The 16,441-nt window shown below is 41.4% G+C and overlaps 1 protein-coding gene across 1 annotated transcript; it reads left to right on the top strand.

The window, feature by feature from the left end:
* Positions 1 to 3,860: 3,860 nt before the first annotated feature.
* Positions 3,861 to 15,671, top strand: LOC306699833 (14-3-3 protein beta/alpha-1-like). The gene is made up of 6 exons (XM_079164600.1): positions 3,861 to 3,957; positions 8,603 to 8,911; positions 12,376 to 12,499; positions 13,368 to 13,531; positions 13,739 to 13,834; positions 14,588 to 15,671. Exons 2-6 carry the CDS (start codon positions 8,612 to 8,614, stop codon positions 14,642 to 14,644), a joined length of 741 nt encoding a protein of 246 aa, XP_079020726.1. The 5' UTR covers positions 3,861 to 3,957; positions 8,603 to 8,611; the 3' UTR covers positions 14,645 to 15,671.
* Positions 15,672 to 16,441: the final 770 nt, after the last annotated feature.

Raw genomic sequence — 16,441 nt, 5'->3', positions numbered from 1 at the left:
CCTGTTGCAAGATAGGATGGAGCTGATGCTGCCTTTGGGTGCTGTCAGGAATGTTCAAATCCAACCCATATCCCTACATCGCCGAACAGGCGTAGTTGTGAACGGTTCTCTCGCGTCCACTGACAACACTTGAACGCAGCGTAGTGTAGGTTGTTGGCAAGCGAATTAGCTCGGTGTTTCTTGAATTTCATTTAGGTGGGAATACGTTTATTTTCACTGGTAAGGCATTCACAAAATATGTAATTTGACTCGTAATGCCTTTATATCTTAATATCTATCAGAATTCCATTTTCTGTGTGTGTTCCTCCAAACTATTCTAACGTTACCTAACCTAGCGTGAGAGATAGCTACCGGCTAACAGAATGCTTGCCTCTCTTGATTAAGTTAGTAGTTTCCTTTAACATTATATGTATTCTATAGATGGACTTAAATATGTGAGTTTTGTGTCCCCAAGGCGACCTTGTCTTCCACATTATCCATTTGCAACAGTCGCTCTTAAAACCAGATGCTCGGTGGCGAGCTAAAGTTGGCTAACGCTACTGCTAAACTAGTCGGATAGCGTTAGCCGCACGACAGCGATGCATGGCGCAGACTGAACTGACGTCACCCTCAGTGCTCGTGGTTGGATGGCATTTGAATGTCACGTGAAAAAGTTTGCCGAGTAAGTTTACATAAAGTCACAAGCACAGAGGGGAATGGGTAACGTCACTCCTTTCTCAGACAATTTTTGGAGTGATTTCTCCAGTGTTTTGATAGAGTAACAGTCCCTTCCTCGTCAAAAGCCGTTAAAAACTAACTTCTTACACAATCATATCGCTGACCTAGTTATAGTATTCTATCCGTTATAGCTATGACATCTGCAGTCTGATTTTCTTTGGGGAAATTTCCAAGTTAATTGCCTCATCCCTGTGACCCCAAAAAAGTGGCAATTAACCTCGTTCTTAAAGATATTTCACAACCATTGCTGTCTTGCACATTTTGAAGTCTATTGATCCTATAGTCGTCAAGGTTGCTTCATCTGAAATCTTCACTGGTGTAGCTGCTTCGTGTTTCCAGTTGCTCCTGTGCTTCACGTTTTCCTTTCCACCCTCTTCTCAGGGGGGTTCTAGGTGTTATAGTCTTCCTCAGTTTATGGCTCATCACCTTCTCTATGGTGCTGTAGTGATCAAATTCCTGTATAATTTCTTCAGATATGGCCCGTAGGCACCAGAAGTTCCAGTCCCAGCAGAAGAATGCCAAAAAGCAGGCAGACATCAAGAAGAGCAAAGGCCATGAGCAGAAGGCAGCGGCTATGGCTGCTTTAGTATACACGTGCACTGTGTGTCGGGTATGTGCTCCCCTGAAGAGAGAAGTTTGTACCGGGTGTGTTGTACATGATTCTCCCAACAGTCTCCTCGTATCAGCCCAGTTTGTCACAGTAATGAGTACGTGGCATAATGGTGAGCACCGCTGTGGTATACGATAATGATTCAGTTCACCACTATTGTGTTAGTGCAACCTGTCTCACTGTCATCTGTGCACAAGTACACCCTCACGTTCTTTGGCGTTATCCCATCTCGATGGTGCTAACGTATTTTGACTGAACCTACATTGAAAGTCTGCGAGTGAGTTAGCTTTGGGTCTTATTTTTATACTAGTTTCTCCTAGCATGCTAACAGACAGAGATTTAATTTAAACAAAATAACTATTTTCAATACATTTTGACCTACTGGTCATTAACCCACTGTGCTTAAGTCATGTTTTTACTTTTGTAATAATCATTTCTTTGTCCCCACAATGTTATGTATAGCCTATTAATAAAGTTGTTGCTTTTATAAGAATCATGACTAAGTTGTGTTTTTGTTTTTTTATCATGTAGGAATGTTTTTTTTATTGTTGTGTGTTTGTGTTAATTTAATTACCTTTATGTTTCCATCTACTGGACAGAGTATTGACGTAATGCTAATTCAGACCTCACCTGTTTGAAACTGTGTACTGTAGTTATTCCTAAACCATTATAATCAATCATCAACAGTGGGTACTCATATCTATAAGTTGTGAGATGAAGGTGGAAATGAATCAGCTTAATACGTCGCATTTCCTCACCTTTTCAGTCCTTTCAGTTAGTTCTCCGGACCCCTTAGATCATGATCATCTGAGTTTTATTAGCTTGTCAGTTTATACCCTGGTGAGCAACCAAGACCCTTTCTTGTTGCTCATCCACTAAATGTACGATAAAACCAATTCTGTAACGAGAAATGTAGCAAGAAGATGATAATGAATCAGTGCTTCAGTGGGAATGTTACAAGAACTGACCAACACTCATGTTGGTATTGATTGGTTGCTTTAGAAGATAGTTCCATGTACATACAGAGGCTTCAGACCATTCACTTTTTACATGCTTCAAATCTAGACACAATAATCCATAATGACAAAGTGGAACGGATTTTTGTATTAAAAATCTAACCAAAATGAGTTATTTGGACATCGTTTAGAAAGGCACATACAGGTCCCACAATTCACGCTGCATGTCAGGATACAAACCAAGTCCAGGGACGTCTCTGTAAAACAAAGAGGCAAAGATCAGGGCAAGGATAGGAAACTGTTTCTAAAGCTTTGAGTGTTCCTAGGTGCACAGTGGCCTCAATATTGTGAAATAGAAGACGTTTGGAACCCCCAGGACTCTTCCTAGAGTTGGCCGTTTTGGCCAAACTGAAAAATCCGGCAAGAACAGCCTAATCTCTTCCATTAGAGCTTGTAACACAGGTGTTCTGCTATAAATGTGAGGTGTCCGATCCCAAGCTGAGATCACCTGGATGACATCATTATGAAATCCATAGAGTACCCCTTTCAATTTTGAAGTAAATTACAAACAATCGCAAAGTCACAAAATCTAAGTACTGCCATTGTCTAAGAAACATGATATCGAAATAATAATGTGATATTTAGTGTCAGTGGATAATTATGAGGAGAATAATTGGTGCTGGTTAGGATTTTTCAACTTCAGCAGCATGTGTCCAAGTTCTCAAGACGTGGTTGAGAGACCGAATGAGAACTCGCCTAACTGGTTACACGTCTTTACGCTTTACACTGTCACTCAGCTTACAACTTGTTTCCTTTACTTGAAATCCCTCTGGTTTGTCACTACAACTCTCCTGGACCACACCTTTTTGCACTGGTGCCTGTGCATTTCTACAGCCAACACTATCTGATCTGCCCTTAAATAGGTTACAAGCTTGAAATTTTGGCCCAAAGGGAAAACATGTGACAAGGCAGAAATAGCTTCACTCTCTCCCCTTGGAATCCAACCAGGATGCAGAAATAGTACTTTATATTAGGCAAGATATACTCTGTAGCACTGTGCCCTGTGTTCTAGTTTGTGATGCCCTCAGCGTCTCCAGCAATTCCAGACAAAATGTCCGCACTGTGTGGAAAATGACAATATCTCATTTTGATACCCATATAATGGGCAGCATTCAGGGCTAGCCACACTGTGCTGTGTCTGCATCTGTTCTGATTGAAATGTGTGGCCTGCAGTAAGACAGCATCACAGTATCAGTCACTGTGTCAGTTTGAGGTTTTCATGCTCAGATGCATCACTATTACACATTGAATTTAATCAGAAGTCCCTGTAATGCATTTGTCGGCTGTACATTGATTACTCTGTGAGTGTGACAATGTTGAAATATGAATGTATTATTAAAACATCAAAAAGTGCTAATATTGACTACATATTTTTTGCCTTACGAAAGCTAGGGAAGTAATGGTAATGGAGGGGAAACTACACCTCCCACAATGTCTCGTGTTCGGTTGCCGTGGTAACGTTTGACGTCATGCCCCCCCCCCCCTCCCCCCGGCCGTGCGTTGGACTGGTATGATTGGAGGGAAACCCCGTGGACTGCATTCACACAGACGGGCTGAGAGAATCAGCTGTAGCTTGTTGGCACGCCGAAATCACTGCTATCTGCCAGTACACAGGTATGAAAGGAGTTACAACTTTTGAAACTACACTTTTACGTTTGCATGATTTGGCGTTAGGACTTTTAATCTATCGTAAAATATAGTGGTAATGGAAGCGCATAGCCTCCAATTGACTGGGGCTGCATGGAGCGGCGACAATCATCAGACCAAAGAACAATGGCTAGCTTAGCTACAGTTTGGGACATGTCTAATGGCTGGTTCTAAAATGGACCATCAGACGGGCAGACGTGGAAGGAGGGTCGGGTCGAAGGTTGAAGCTTTGATATTTTGTTGACCTGTTTACTGAAGTCATTTGTTAGGTTGTGCTAATTAGTTTGCCTGTCAGAATATAATTAAATGACGGTGATGCATTGCCTTTGAGGAGTAATGACTGTCGCATGTAACGTTAGCTCGAAATGCGTGATATACGTCGGGAATTAATTTTAGTTTATCGTTTGCTACATTACACATGTGTTAACGGTACCAGCAAGGTAACGTTAGAATAACATCCGATCTACAGTAACGTTAATGTTGTTTCAATTGTTGACTTTAGATGTCGAGTAGGTCACTCCATTAACGTTAGCTAAACTACCAATACGCGACAAAGTGCGATTCATATCACACATGCTACATAACTGTTAGCTAACGTTAAACCCAGTGAACACCTTTCTTAAAGCGTGTCGTCTCGCAAACCAACCAACGAAGCAAGTGATTGTTTTATTCCATGAGATGATTAGAGTAGGTAGAAATCAATGGGTTTAGCCCCTAGCCAATTTTAAAAGCTTCCTGGCTTGGAAACCTTCGTTTCAGGAAATAGTCGGCGCCATGCTGGAAACGGGTCACGAAGGCCTAGTGGTAGCGGTTGCGTTTCGGTCGCTGAATGGTGTTTCTCGTCTAGACTAGTTAGATTTAACTAAAGTTAGATTTAACGGAAGTGCTTTGGGTTTCGTGTCGGTCAAATATTCTAATATTAATCACAGTACCCTTCTGTAATTGTGCACTTTAATTTCCGTGTTCTCGCATGTTCGCTCAGGTACAGGGATGGGTGTGGTGGTTGTGTGTGTACGACAGAAAGAGGGGGGCTAACCAGTAATACAAAATGCAGTTATTCTTCCAAGTTATCATGACTGTATGCATGCATTCTTTTGACGAGTGCTCTTACAGCCACACGTGGCTTAAACTAACTACGGAACTACCTTTGTAGCATATCTATGTACTGTTTAAATCCATACACACCCCGGATTACCCATGGGTCATGTTGCATCATACAGCGGGTACATCGCCAGCTCCTCAGTGCTGTAACTGTTACAATTTCGCCAATCCCTTTTTGCAAACCTGTACAACACTTAAGTGATTTTTATTCTTTAGTGTTTTGGTGTCGTGGTAGTTATTCTTCAATACTAATACGTAAAGGCCCAGTGTGTAAGATGTACTGGCATCTAGTGGTATGTTGCAAATCGCACCCAGCTAAATACCCCTCTGCTCAGCCCTCCCTGTCCACGCGTGTTGGAGAACTACGGTGGCCTTTAGGATTTTAGTACAACTGGGAGCTACTCTTATCAATGCTTTTCTACATTACTAAATTGCCGTTAAAACGTATAGAGCTTTTATATGAATATGATCTCTTTTTAAAAAAATATAGAGCAGCAGCCGTTATTTTCCCCACAACAAAGTCACTAAATAAAGTCATTAACATCTCACTGGAAACAAATGGAAATATGATAAATAACATTCCTGATTGAAGTTTATGGAGAGCACAGAAGTCAGTCGGTATCAGTCATTCCTCTGTCCTCCTGGCTGCTTTGTCTCAAACCAGCAGAGTAGTTTGGAAAATTGCATGCATCAAACGTAGTGGCGGTGGACGATTGAATTAGGTTTCACATTTGTTTACATGGTCACCAATGTATTGATAAAGTATTGGGTTTTTACTTGCAAATATTGTATTGCACATACAGGAACAAGTGCGGTTGCCGTCCCCTTGAGTACTAACTTCACCTGGTTCACTTCACCACAGCGGCCTGTGTGGGATGATAAATTACATCAAAGCATGTAAAGTTACTGATAAATACACAAGTTACATCAAGGCCTATCAATACTCTGGTAATTTAGCACCGTGACGTGTTTAAACCAGGTTTCTGAATGCATCCCTACCTTCAAATAACGTAAAACGCAAATGCTCTCGAACCCAGCCCACCAGAGTGGAAAACAGGCAGAGCAACAAAATGCACCCACGGGCTGACACGCTAACAATGTGTCAACGGAATGTCAAAGGATCATTTAGCACCTTAGTTTTTCTGGAAGTAACACAAATGCATTTTGTAACTTACCAAGCATGAGTTTAGAAATGTGTCGTGTTGAAAATCTGTCTGGGCGGCCACACTACATGAACTCTGGAATGGAAAAAATGTGATTGATTTTGTGGAACCCCGCTGGCTATTTTGGATGGGTCAAACGGATGTAGGGTATTGATCTAGCAATGCGAATTCCTGTGTCAAGTCTACTCATCACTTCATTAACATTATATCGGCTGGTACCTTACATTTCTCTCAATACAGTGCTATAGAACAATGGCTAAAAGTAGTATTCAGGCCTGGGATTCTCTAGACGCCTCACGGTTTGATTCAGAGGGCTACGATGCGATTCTAAAACGATCGATTCATCTTGATGCGTCAACATTTTTCTATACTTGATTTAGTTTTTGCTTAGACTTTTTAATCGCTGCATATTTAATGATTTATATATTAAAAAATAGATGAATTTACTTTTATCTTTTATTAAATCAATATTAGCAACTAAGACTATATCTGTCAATTGGAGGGTTACATTTCTAAGCATTGCAAAGAGAACCAACGAGAAAATAAATCAAATTGGGCCTGTAGCATCATCATGTCAGTAAAAACACATAATTCAGTAAAAACACATAATTCAGCATGTTCTGTCATTTGACATAAAAAGCTGCTCTTATTCATTAATACATAATATAGACCTCTTCAAACAAATCCTCTGGTTATAGGCAATGAGCATTCAGCTCTGGTGCAAAAATAAACAGTGATAAAGTACGCGGCTACGGTGACACTAGATTCCGTGGCAACGAATGTCCACGCATAGTGTTACTACCATCCAACCCGCTTTCCTCAGTGATTTCATGACTTGAGCTTTGGTTAGGTTGTAGAGTGAGAGTATCGGTGTCCGTAAAACGTTGGTTCCAAAGTGCGCAAAAGCTCTGGTTCTGATTTGCTTCGCCCTCTAGGAGTACAGCGGAGGAAAAAGCATAATGCTTCCGTACGTTGGCTTTGAAGCCAGGGGTACCGGTTTGATCGTATCCTTATTCGATTGCTGAAGCTCAGCCGCCCCCACCAACACTCTGCTAGTATTTAGCCAAGCATAGAACGTAAACAAGAGGCATGTGTATTATGTTTTCTGATTGAGTTTTTCGGCAGTCATAATTGTTCAAGAGAGAATTACAATGCTTCTAAGAATCAATTTTCTTTTTTTCCCTCACCCCTAGTAGTAGTGTAAATTTCTCAAATCATTTTTGCTCACATGCCTTGCAGACATATTTTTATTTTATTTATTTAGCATTTCAAGGAATTCTTTTCTGATAGCTTAAATATATAGAACACATAGTCTTTTAAATTGTATCCATAATTCTCTCACGTGCCTCTGTTCCTTGCACGGAGAGACGCAATGAAACCACGAGAGGGAAGAAACAAGGAAAGATGTTTTTAGAGAAATGTGATGTCACAACATTTGTAGATACTATCTCAGATACCATCACTGTCAGAGCAGCAGTGTTTTCTCTCTGTGGCCCATTACCTGTTAAACAAACACCTGCACTGGAATAACTGCATTCTGTTTAGAGGCAAAGAAACCATGTCGACTTGCAGTATGCGTCTGCCGTATTTATAGAAAAACAATATTTATTAGGCTAAATATTTCAGGGAAAATTTTAATTATGCAACTCCTTTCAAATCCAACACTTAATTCCCCACACTTAGGAATTATCAACCACTCTTGGCTGAATGGAAATAACGATAAATTATGTAAAGAGTGTTTCTTGCTGTCATATACTCTCCTGCTCTTTCCGACCTTAATTGTATCCATAATAAAAGTTAATGGGGGAAATAACAGACGATACATGAAAGGACAAATCTTTCTAATACATTAAAGTTGTTTGTGGTCCTTTTGTTGTTCAGGCCTACAATTCACTGATTTTTAACTGAATGACTTCCTGCTCCAGCGAGGATCGGGGAGTGAGGAGATATCTAATAAGAGACTTTGGATGTACCCAATGTCCTCTTGTTGCCTAGTTGTTAGCCCTTGCTATCATTTCCTCCCCAATTACCCTTTCACTCCCATAGCTGTGCACAGTCGAGTGCGTCAGTGTTTCCTTGTAGAATCTTTTCCTAAAGAGAGCAGCAAGCCTCAAAATAGGTGCATCGTCTGCCTCAACTTCAGTTAAACCCACATAGATGTTTTCTCTTTTGCTGATAGATTACCTTCATTAATTTTTCTTCACACCTTTTTTTAAAAATTGCTCTTGCTTTACTCGTTTGGTATAAAGACGTCTGGTAAATGGGTACTAGCCCAAACATTTTTTAAGTCCTCTCGCCTCTCTTGACCACCAGCTGTGCTCTTTTCTTCTCTGCTTTTGTTTGTCCAGTGAGCAGTCATGAGCGAGTCAGTTCAGAAAGAACAGGTGCAAAAGGCCAAGCTGTCCGAGCAGGCCGAGCGGTATGATGACATGGCTGCTGCAATGAAGGCTGTGACGGAGGAAAACAGCGATCTGTCGAATGAGGAGCGCAACCTGCTGTCGGTGGCCTACAAGAATGTGGTGGGTGCCCGCCGCTCCTCGTGGCGCGTGGTGTCCAGCATTGAGTCGAAGGCCGAAGGCGAGGGGAAGAGGACCATGGCCAAACAGTACCGGGAAAAGATCGAGGAGGAGCTGAAGGGCATCTGCAAGGACGTGCTGGTGAGATTTACATTTTATTGGATTACTGTCTTTCTCTGTTTTGTTATAGCTTTTTGGCATTGGCATTCATATTGTGTGAAAAGTGCTGGATGACAGAGTAATAGGACTATTTCCACAGTCATACTTCCCTTCAACTGCTCATGCTGTTGAATGTGTCATTTCTGTCAACAAGACCCAGCAGACCTTGTGAAGTGCCACGCCCAGAGTGCTTCATTTCTACCTCTAGCAGTCTTACAGCAATTCTTCTCTACTGTTCCATTTTTTAGTTCTCGTAACAGTGATGACTTTGGCTTATCGTGGCATTTTCCCTCGGTCATGGAAAGTATTTCAATTGGTGTGAAAGTCTTTACATTTTTAGAACATCTTGTACTTTATCGATTTGATTCATGTTTCATAGTCTGAGTTTGCCAAATCATTCAGCAGTACGTGAAGTGACAAGTGGGTTAATCCTGATTTATGGTAATGCTCCAAGTGGTCTTCACTCACCTGCATCAGCAGTTCCTATGAAAAGTCACCAACTTCCTCAATTTGATCGGCACTGAGCAGTAAATAGATAACCCTGAGATGACAAAGTTAAAAAAAAAAAAGTGCTTGAGCTCACACAATGCAGATCATTTTGTGTGAATACCCTGCCATAACATTTATTCTTTACAAAGATCAGGAGGTCACATGTCAGCAGGCTTGGGTTCCAGTAGTGTAGCCTTTTCTATATATATTTTATAATGCAGGTTGTAGTCTGATAAGAAGCTGTTGAAAGATTCTACAGTAGTAGTTGAGATGAGGCAACCAACATTGTGGGACAATGGAGTGTGACTCATCAGTTTTGACATGCAAGAGATGATCCTCAGTGTAGCATCCCCTTTTCCCTCTTTCATAAAAGCTATACAGTAAAATAGTCGTCTTTAACAGGATTACATTGGTATTTTATTGGAATGCATCCATTTCATTTCTGGGGTTAAAAATAAGGACATTTTCAAAGTGTTACAATATAATTTGAGATGGCTTTCCATGTACAGTAATGTAAAGTGAAACTAGGCGACTTCAAATTTGATATGGTCATAGGAATGTTTGAGAAGAAATCATTGAGCTTCTCAATAATGAAGCAGCTTATTTCATATATATGATACATTTTATAAATTATTGCTGAAACACGATTCTTCTTTTTGGCGACTCCCAAGTACTGGTACCACTACAGCACGAATGAGACGCTCTCCAAAACCCGGGTTGACCGGTTGACTATTGTGTTGTGCTGCATGTCACCTATTTGCACCACAATGTTATCAGTGAGAAATTAGTTTTTTATTGTTTAAACATTTTTCACTGGCATGTGTGAAGTGTCATTTCTGCGAGTCTCCCGGTCAATGCGTAAGAGTTGACAGCCCTGCACAACATATTTTCTGTACCAAGTTACGTGCACTCGTGCATATGGAGCTGAAAATTGCAGGCAGAGTTAATATTCTACGTGCACGACCATCCATATGCACGTGGTATTTCGAGCCATGAATCTGTCCGACCTCTGCTACTCTTCTTCTCTCAGCTTGTGAATTATCTGTCTGGTGACTCAGCGTGTCCTAATCCTATAATGGCAGCAGCTGAGCTACCAGCGCTCTGGCTCGCTGACCTCCACTACGGCCGGGCAGCCTTATGGGGACCGAAATAGAGCGGGATGAGAGTAAATAGGGCAGAGGAGGAGGGGTGTAGGACAGGGATAAGGCTGTGGTTTACCTGACACAAACTAGTTTGTGCAAGGTGTCGTCTGAACACGTCTAAAGACATGTTTGTTCTTGTTCTGAAATGCCATAATCACAGGCAGCATGAAAACCAGCTGCCCTAGAGAAGAACATGGTATTCATGTTATAGCACTTTGTTGCACAACTTCTGGAAGTAGTTGCGTGAAGTCAAAAAAGAGCCCACGCCTACTTAAACAAACGTCATTGCAGCAAGTTGGTTGTTCAAACCAATGGATATTCTCTGGGTTTTTGCTTTGGTGTGAAAGTGATATAGTCTGGTTGTATGTATTGACACCTTTTTCTATGTTTGGTGGTCCAAAGACCGCTGCACTATATAACAGTCCGATCAAAGTAGACGAACAAACTCAATATGCACTTTAATGCTGTTTTTAGGTGCTAACAGAACTTGCTATGTAATCTAGCATCAGTGGTGTATTCATGTTGCTGTACATACCAGAGAGCATGCGCGTTTAAAGAGAACTGTGTACAGCATTGGAGGCAGCACCCTGTTTATTCCTATGGCGGTTGCTCAGGGGTGCATGGCGTAGAAAAAGGTCACTTAAGAGTGTGAGAATATCCGCATCTTCTGCATTATGGGCGTTTTTGTTAACCCAGCCCTCTGTCCAGAAAAATCCATGGAGTTACAGATTTCTTTCTTTCCCAAGTCTATTGAAGTCTTTTTGGGCCCCATCACATGACAGACCAGGACAGCTTTACTATTTGGCCATGATATAAAGTTTGCCAACAGCGTTATGTTATCAGCAGTAACCACTATGAGTGTACTGCAGAGCTGCAGCCATTAGCTAAGCTAGCCAGTCTGACACAAACGGGGATTCACATGCACTCAAATGCATACAGTCATACTGGCCACATAAACAAAGCACAGAGAAGTACTTTATTCACTGCTCAGGACTACGTTACTCCACTATGTCTTTAAATAGCAAGTAGTTGTTTTCTGATGTATTGATGTTCTGAAAGATGTCAAAAGAAACTATAACAACATAAAACTTAATGCCATGGGAAATTCAGTTTTTCTGCTTTCTTATAACTCTTTATGGCACACTTTTTGTTGTAGTTGATGGAGAAACAACCTCTTATGACAATAAGGTGCGCTGTTCCCCCTGCCAGCTAGCGGTTAGGTTGGCAATAAGGAGAGGTTGTCAAGTGCGGCATGCTCGTGTTGGAAAGAGCCACGCTGGCTCTGAGTGACCTACTTCCTCAGCAAAAGCTCATCAGGAGTTCAGCAGCCTAGCTTTCTCCCATCTTGCTCCACCCCCATCATCTTTCTTCCATACACCCATCCTCCCGCTCTATCCTCCTCCACCCTTTCCTACTCTCCACCATCACGTGATCTCTGAAGCATCTGTGATGTAGCTAAGGCAAAGTCTCAGGCTCACGGCACAAGGCTGCAGGAGGTAGCCAGTTCTACCCTCATTTAGGTCTGAGGAATGTTGGCCTTGATGTTTTATTTGAATGGACCGAAATGACTACTTTTGTCCGTGGATAAGTGATGGGTTTTATTTTCAAATGATCCTTGCAGAAATCTGTGTATTGCCTTAATGAATTGTGTGCATATTTTATAGCAGTTGTAACCAAGTATACAAATCAACTCTGCTGATTCCAGGGGTCTGCCAGCCCCACTTGAAAAGAACTATGTACATTAGTTGACAACATCTTCTGTGGTCTGTTCCCTTCTACCAGTCTACAATACATGTTTTGTTTTTCTTGCCACAGTATCTCTTGGACACTTATCTCGTTAAAAACGCCGCTGAAGCAGAGAGCAAAGTCTTCTATTTGAAAATGAAAGGAGACTACTATCGCTACTTGGCTGAGGTGGCTACAGGAGACGAGAGGAAGAGTAAGCTCTATGTTAATCTCTTATATACCATCTGTGTGTGTGTGTGTGTGGGTTTATTTGATTATCATTATATATGCGTGTGCATGTTTTCCTGTCTATAAAGGTCTGACGTGTACAACTTCTAGCCCAGTCAAAAAAAGATGTAGTGGATAAGATATTATTAAATAAACACTTAGTTTTGGTTTCAGCGTTCTGACATTGGTTCCTCAATGTTGGTTCTAAAACAGTATCGCAGTAAGAGACTGGTCTCTGGTCACCAGCTTAAGCCCATAGGATTTTTTGGGGGGTTGATTAATTTTAGTCTTTTTTTTGATTGGCATGACTGCTGATTTCTGAAAACAAGGCCTGAATTACAGGAGTCTGTTTCGTGACCTCCTGCATCTGCTTCAATAAGCCCTCCTTCACTGTGAAGACCAGCTTCTAACAGCACCACCAAGTTAGCCACAGTAAGAAAGTGTGTACAACTTCTGAGAAACTTTATTTGGGCCTTCAGAAAATCTTGTGTTGAAGTTTCCAGCGAGCCGTCTCCTTGGTGCTCTACACTCCACAAACTGAAATAGAGGCCCTTGTTCATGCCTCAGAGGTGTGGCATCTATAGTATTAGTCATCGGTTACTGTAAGTTTGTTTTAACTGTTTCAGTGAGATGATGATATAACTTTCTTACTTTAATTGATTATAATAGGAAGGACAAAATAGTGTGAGAACTGAACCAAATCTTATTGTTGGGTTGTTTTATCGAGGTGTTCATAATAAACCGGTAACTGAGTGTATTGTGGACGTTTTTTTTCCTACACTGCATGAAACAAAGTTTGATTAAATTGTCAGTTTGTATGTTCCTCGGCTCTTATGTTCCTTTTTTCCTCTCAGCCATCATGGAGCAATCAAAGGACGCCTACCAAGCCGCCTTTGATATCAGCAAAGAAAAAATGCAGCCCACGCACCCAATCCGTCTTGGTCTTGCCCTCAATTTCTCTGTTTTCTTCTATGAGATCCTCAACTCACCTGAGAAGGCCTGCCAGCTGGCTAAAGATGTAGGTTCACAACACCATATAACTCTCTCCTCACACTGGAAGATATTAAGCTGCTCAATGTAGTGCTACTGTATTTAACATGTAAAAATGGATTGCAGAGCTGTTTAAATACAGACGGCAAGTTGATATTTACATTCTACCCACGTAACGGCTTGTTTAAGACCATAGCACTTTTCCAGCAGTTCTAAGTGTGTTTTAATCCTTCAGGCTTTTGATGAGGCCATTTCAGAGCTCGATGCACTGAGTGAAGATTCGTACAAAGACAGTACACTAATCATGCAGCTACTGAGAGACAACTTGACAGTAAGTTCCCCCCCCCCCCCTCTTTTTTTTTTTTTAACATGTATCAACTCAAATGACATTAACATATTCTGTGCCAATAATAATGTAGATTATAAGACTGGAACTCATTATTTTCTATGATTATTCTACTGATCACTTCCTCAATTGTATTGTTTTTAAAATGCCAATCGCAGCTTCTCGGAACCCAATGTGCTGTTTTTGAAACTAGACCATGCACACATTTGGGGACCTGAAACCAGATATAGTGCAGTTTTTGCTTAAGAATCACTTCAAGATTAATGTGTAATCCAAATAGTTGCCGGTTAATTTTCTGCTAACGACTAATGGTTGCAGCTCTAATTCAAACTGCTGATTTTTCAGTGTTGTGTAAATATTTGCTATTTAAACACCAACACACTCTGTGATCATTGAAGCAGGCACTACAGCTTAACATGTTTGGAGCCATTCATAAGGAATATGGTGTAAATTTAAGTGGCAATGGGAAAACCAGTTTCATCCACTTAAATTGTCTGTTCGCCTACGTTTTATCACTTTCTTACTTTCACCGTGGTACTGAAGCAAAGCTCTGCTCACAACCATTGCATGGCATCAGCAGAAAATGTTTAGACTATGCAGAAGACATGAACTGTCCATTCAAATGAAACTCCAAAGTATTTTTAATAGATACGGTATTAACAGACATTGCCCTATTTTCCTTTCCCCACTTCTCCCTCTCGCTGCCTCTTTCTCCTGCTTGTCCTCCTCTTTTCTCAGCTGTGGACCTCTGATAACCAGCAGGAGGCAGAGGATCAAGTGGAGACCGGAGAATGAGCCAGACCCCCACAGTCGTCCCTGTCTACCTGCCATCATCCCGGTTCATCTTCAACATGTCCATCAACACTGAGACCACCTTATTATTATCATTGTCGTCCAAATCTCTCCATCTTTTTTCTATTTAGTTCTCTCAACACTCATCTCATTCCTGCCGGTTTACTATTCCTTCTTTTGTAGTAACTGTGGGGAAAGGGGATGGGGAGGGAGGGTAAGTTTTGAATTGCGTGGCGGGAGGGTCCATGTGGAAGGATAAAGTGTGTTTGGTTGCTTGTCTGCTGACCTTTTTTTTTGTGTGTGGGAGCAATAGGGTTGTTGCATTATTGAGGTGGTGGGTAAGAGGGCAAGTTCTCAGCTCATGAAACATGCAGCTGGTTGAGCTTTTAGAGTCAGAAGTTCTACTGTGTATCCTATTCATGTTCACGACCATGTTCTCTATCAACACCGTGTCTCCATGATAAATCTGGTTTCACAATGAGGAGTTGGCTGCTCACAGTAGGACAGCAGCTGTTGGTCTGTGCTTGGCAGGAGGAATGGCGGCGGAGGTAAAGACGGTGGAGGTGAGAGGTTTTGTTGGAACACAACGGTTACATTCCATTTACTGTCAGTTGCTCAACTTACTACTCTATTATTTCGTTTTGTTTTCGGGTGACCTGCTTTTGTATTTCTATGTATCGATTACGAGGTATAGAAAATATTGACAAAAGAGCACACAAGCTTGTTTTTATGAGCACAGCAGTAAAGAAGAAAAAAATCCCACGTGCTTATCTAGTTACTGCTCTATCAAATTAAGATTTTTTTTTTTTTATTTTATTTGTCTTTTATTCTTTTTTTCTTTCAATACTTGCCTAAACTGCATGTTGGTAAGAATTAGTTTGTGGAGATGTAAGGATGGTTGTGGTCGGGCGGGCTAGCTTTGTTCATGTCTTTGGAATTTTCATACAGAACACCCAAGCATATTGTTATTTGGGGGGGGAAATGTGTAATTTCATGTAAGTGGAATAAAAAAATAATTTAAAAGTTTCAACCTTGTGTGATATACTGGTAGTCTTGAGTTGTTAGCCAAAGTCATTTATAACTCACGTGAATGACTTTCGTCTCTCTGGAGTGATCAGCTTGCCTCAAAAGCCACGACGTTTGCTGTATTTGGATGCTGAAGTCAGCCGCCTTTGTACCAGAGATGCTCCATGTGTGAATCACTACAAGAAGAAGTGAGTCACACCGAGGCAGTGAGCAGACAGAGCCACACAGTCCTCTCATTGTGTACTAGTTTGATTCAGCGTCTCTAGTCTCCTGGCGTTGTTGCGGTAAATGTCTATTGTGACGTGGCCTCAAACTACATCATAGGAGAATCTGAAGGTTTCCTCATGATGGGGAAAATACAAGAACTACACTACAAAGACCACACGTTTGAATACGCTGGACCTTTGTAGAAAGGAGACTGAAGGTTTACTACTGCAAACCTCCAAAAGGCTAAGCTAATCAGTAAAGGCAGGTGTTGAACAACCATTTCATTGGGTTTGAGCACCATCACTGTCTTGTTCCAAAATCAAGAAGCCAGCAAGCTTGCTTCAATGCTTCAATGAAGGGAAACACAAACCCATTTACTATTCCACAGCTGTGGGCTTTGCTGCCCTTATTGCCCTGACTGGTGGGAGGTGGGAGGAGGCCACTGCAGCGGGATGATGCAGTGCAGAGCCATCTCCTCAACCCTCCCCGAGAGTGAAACATAGTCGTTGGCACATCTGCGGAGAACAGTTTGTGCTCACTTTGCACACGAGTGTAATCAAGGTAACA

The sequence above is a fragment of the Pholis gunnellus genome (assembly GCF_910591455.1).
Source record: "Pholis gunnellus genome assembly, chromosome: 8".
In the NCBI taxonomy this organism is placed as follows: Eukaryota; Metazoa; Chordata; class Actinopteri; order Perciformes; family Pholidae; genus Pholis; species Pholis gunnellus.
Note: the sequence above shows the minus strand (reverse complement) of the source record. Positions and strands in the feature narration are given on the sequence as shown.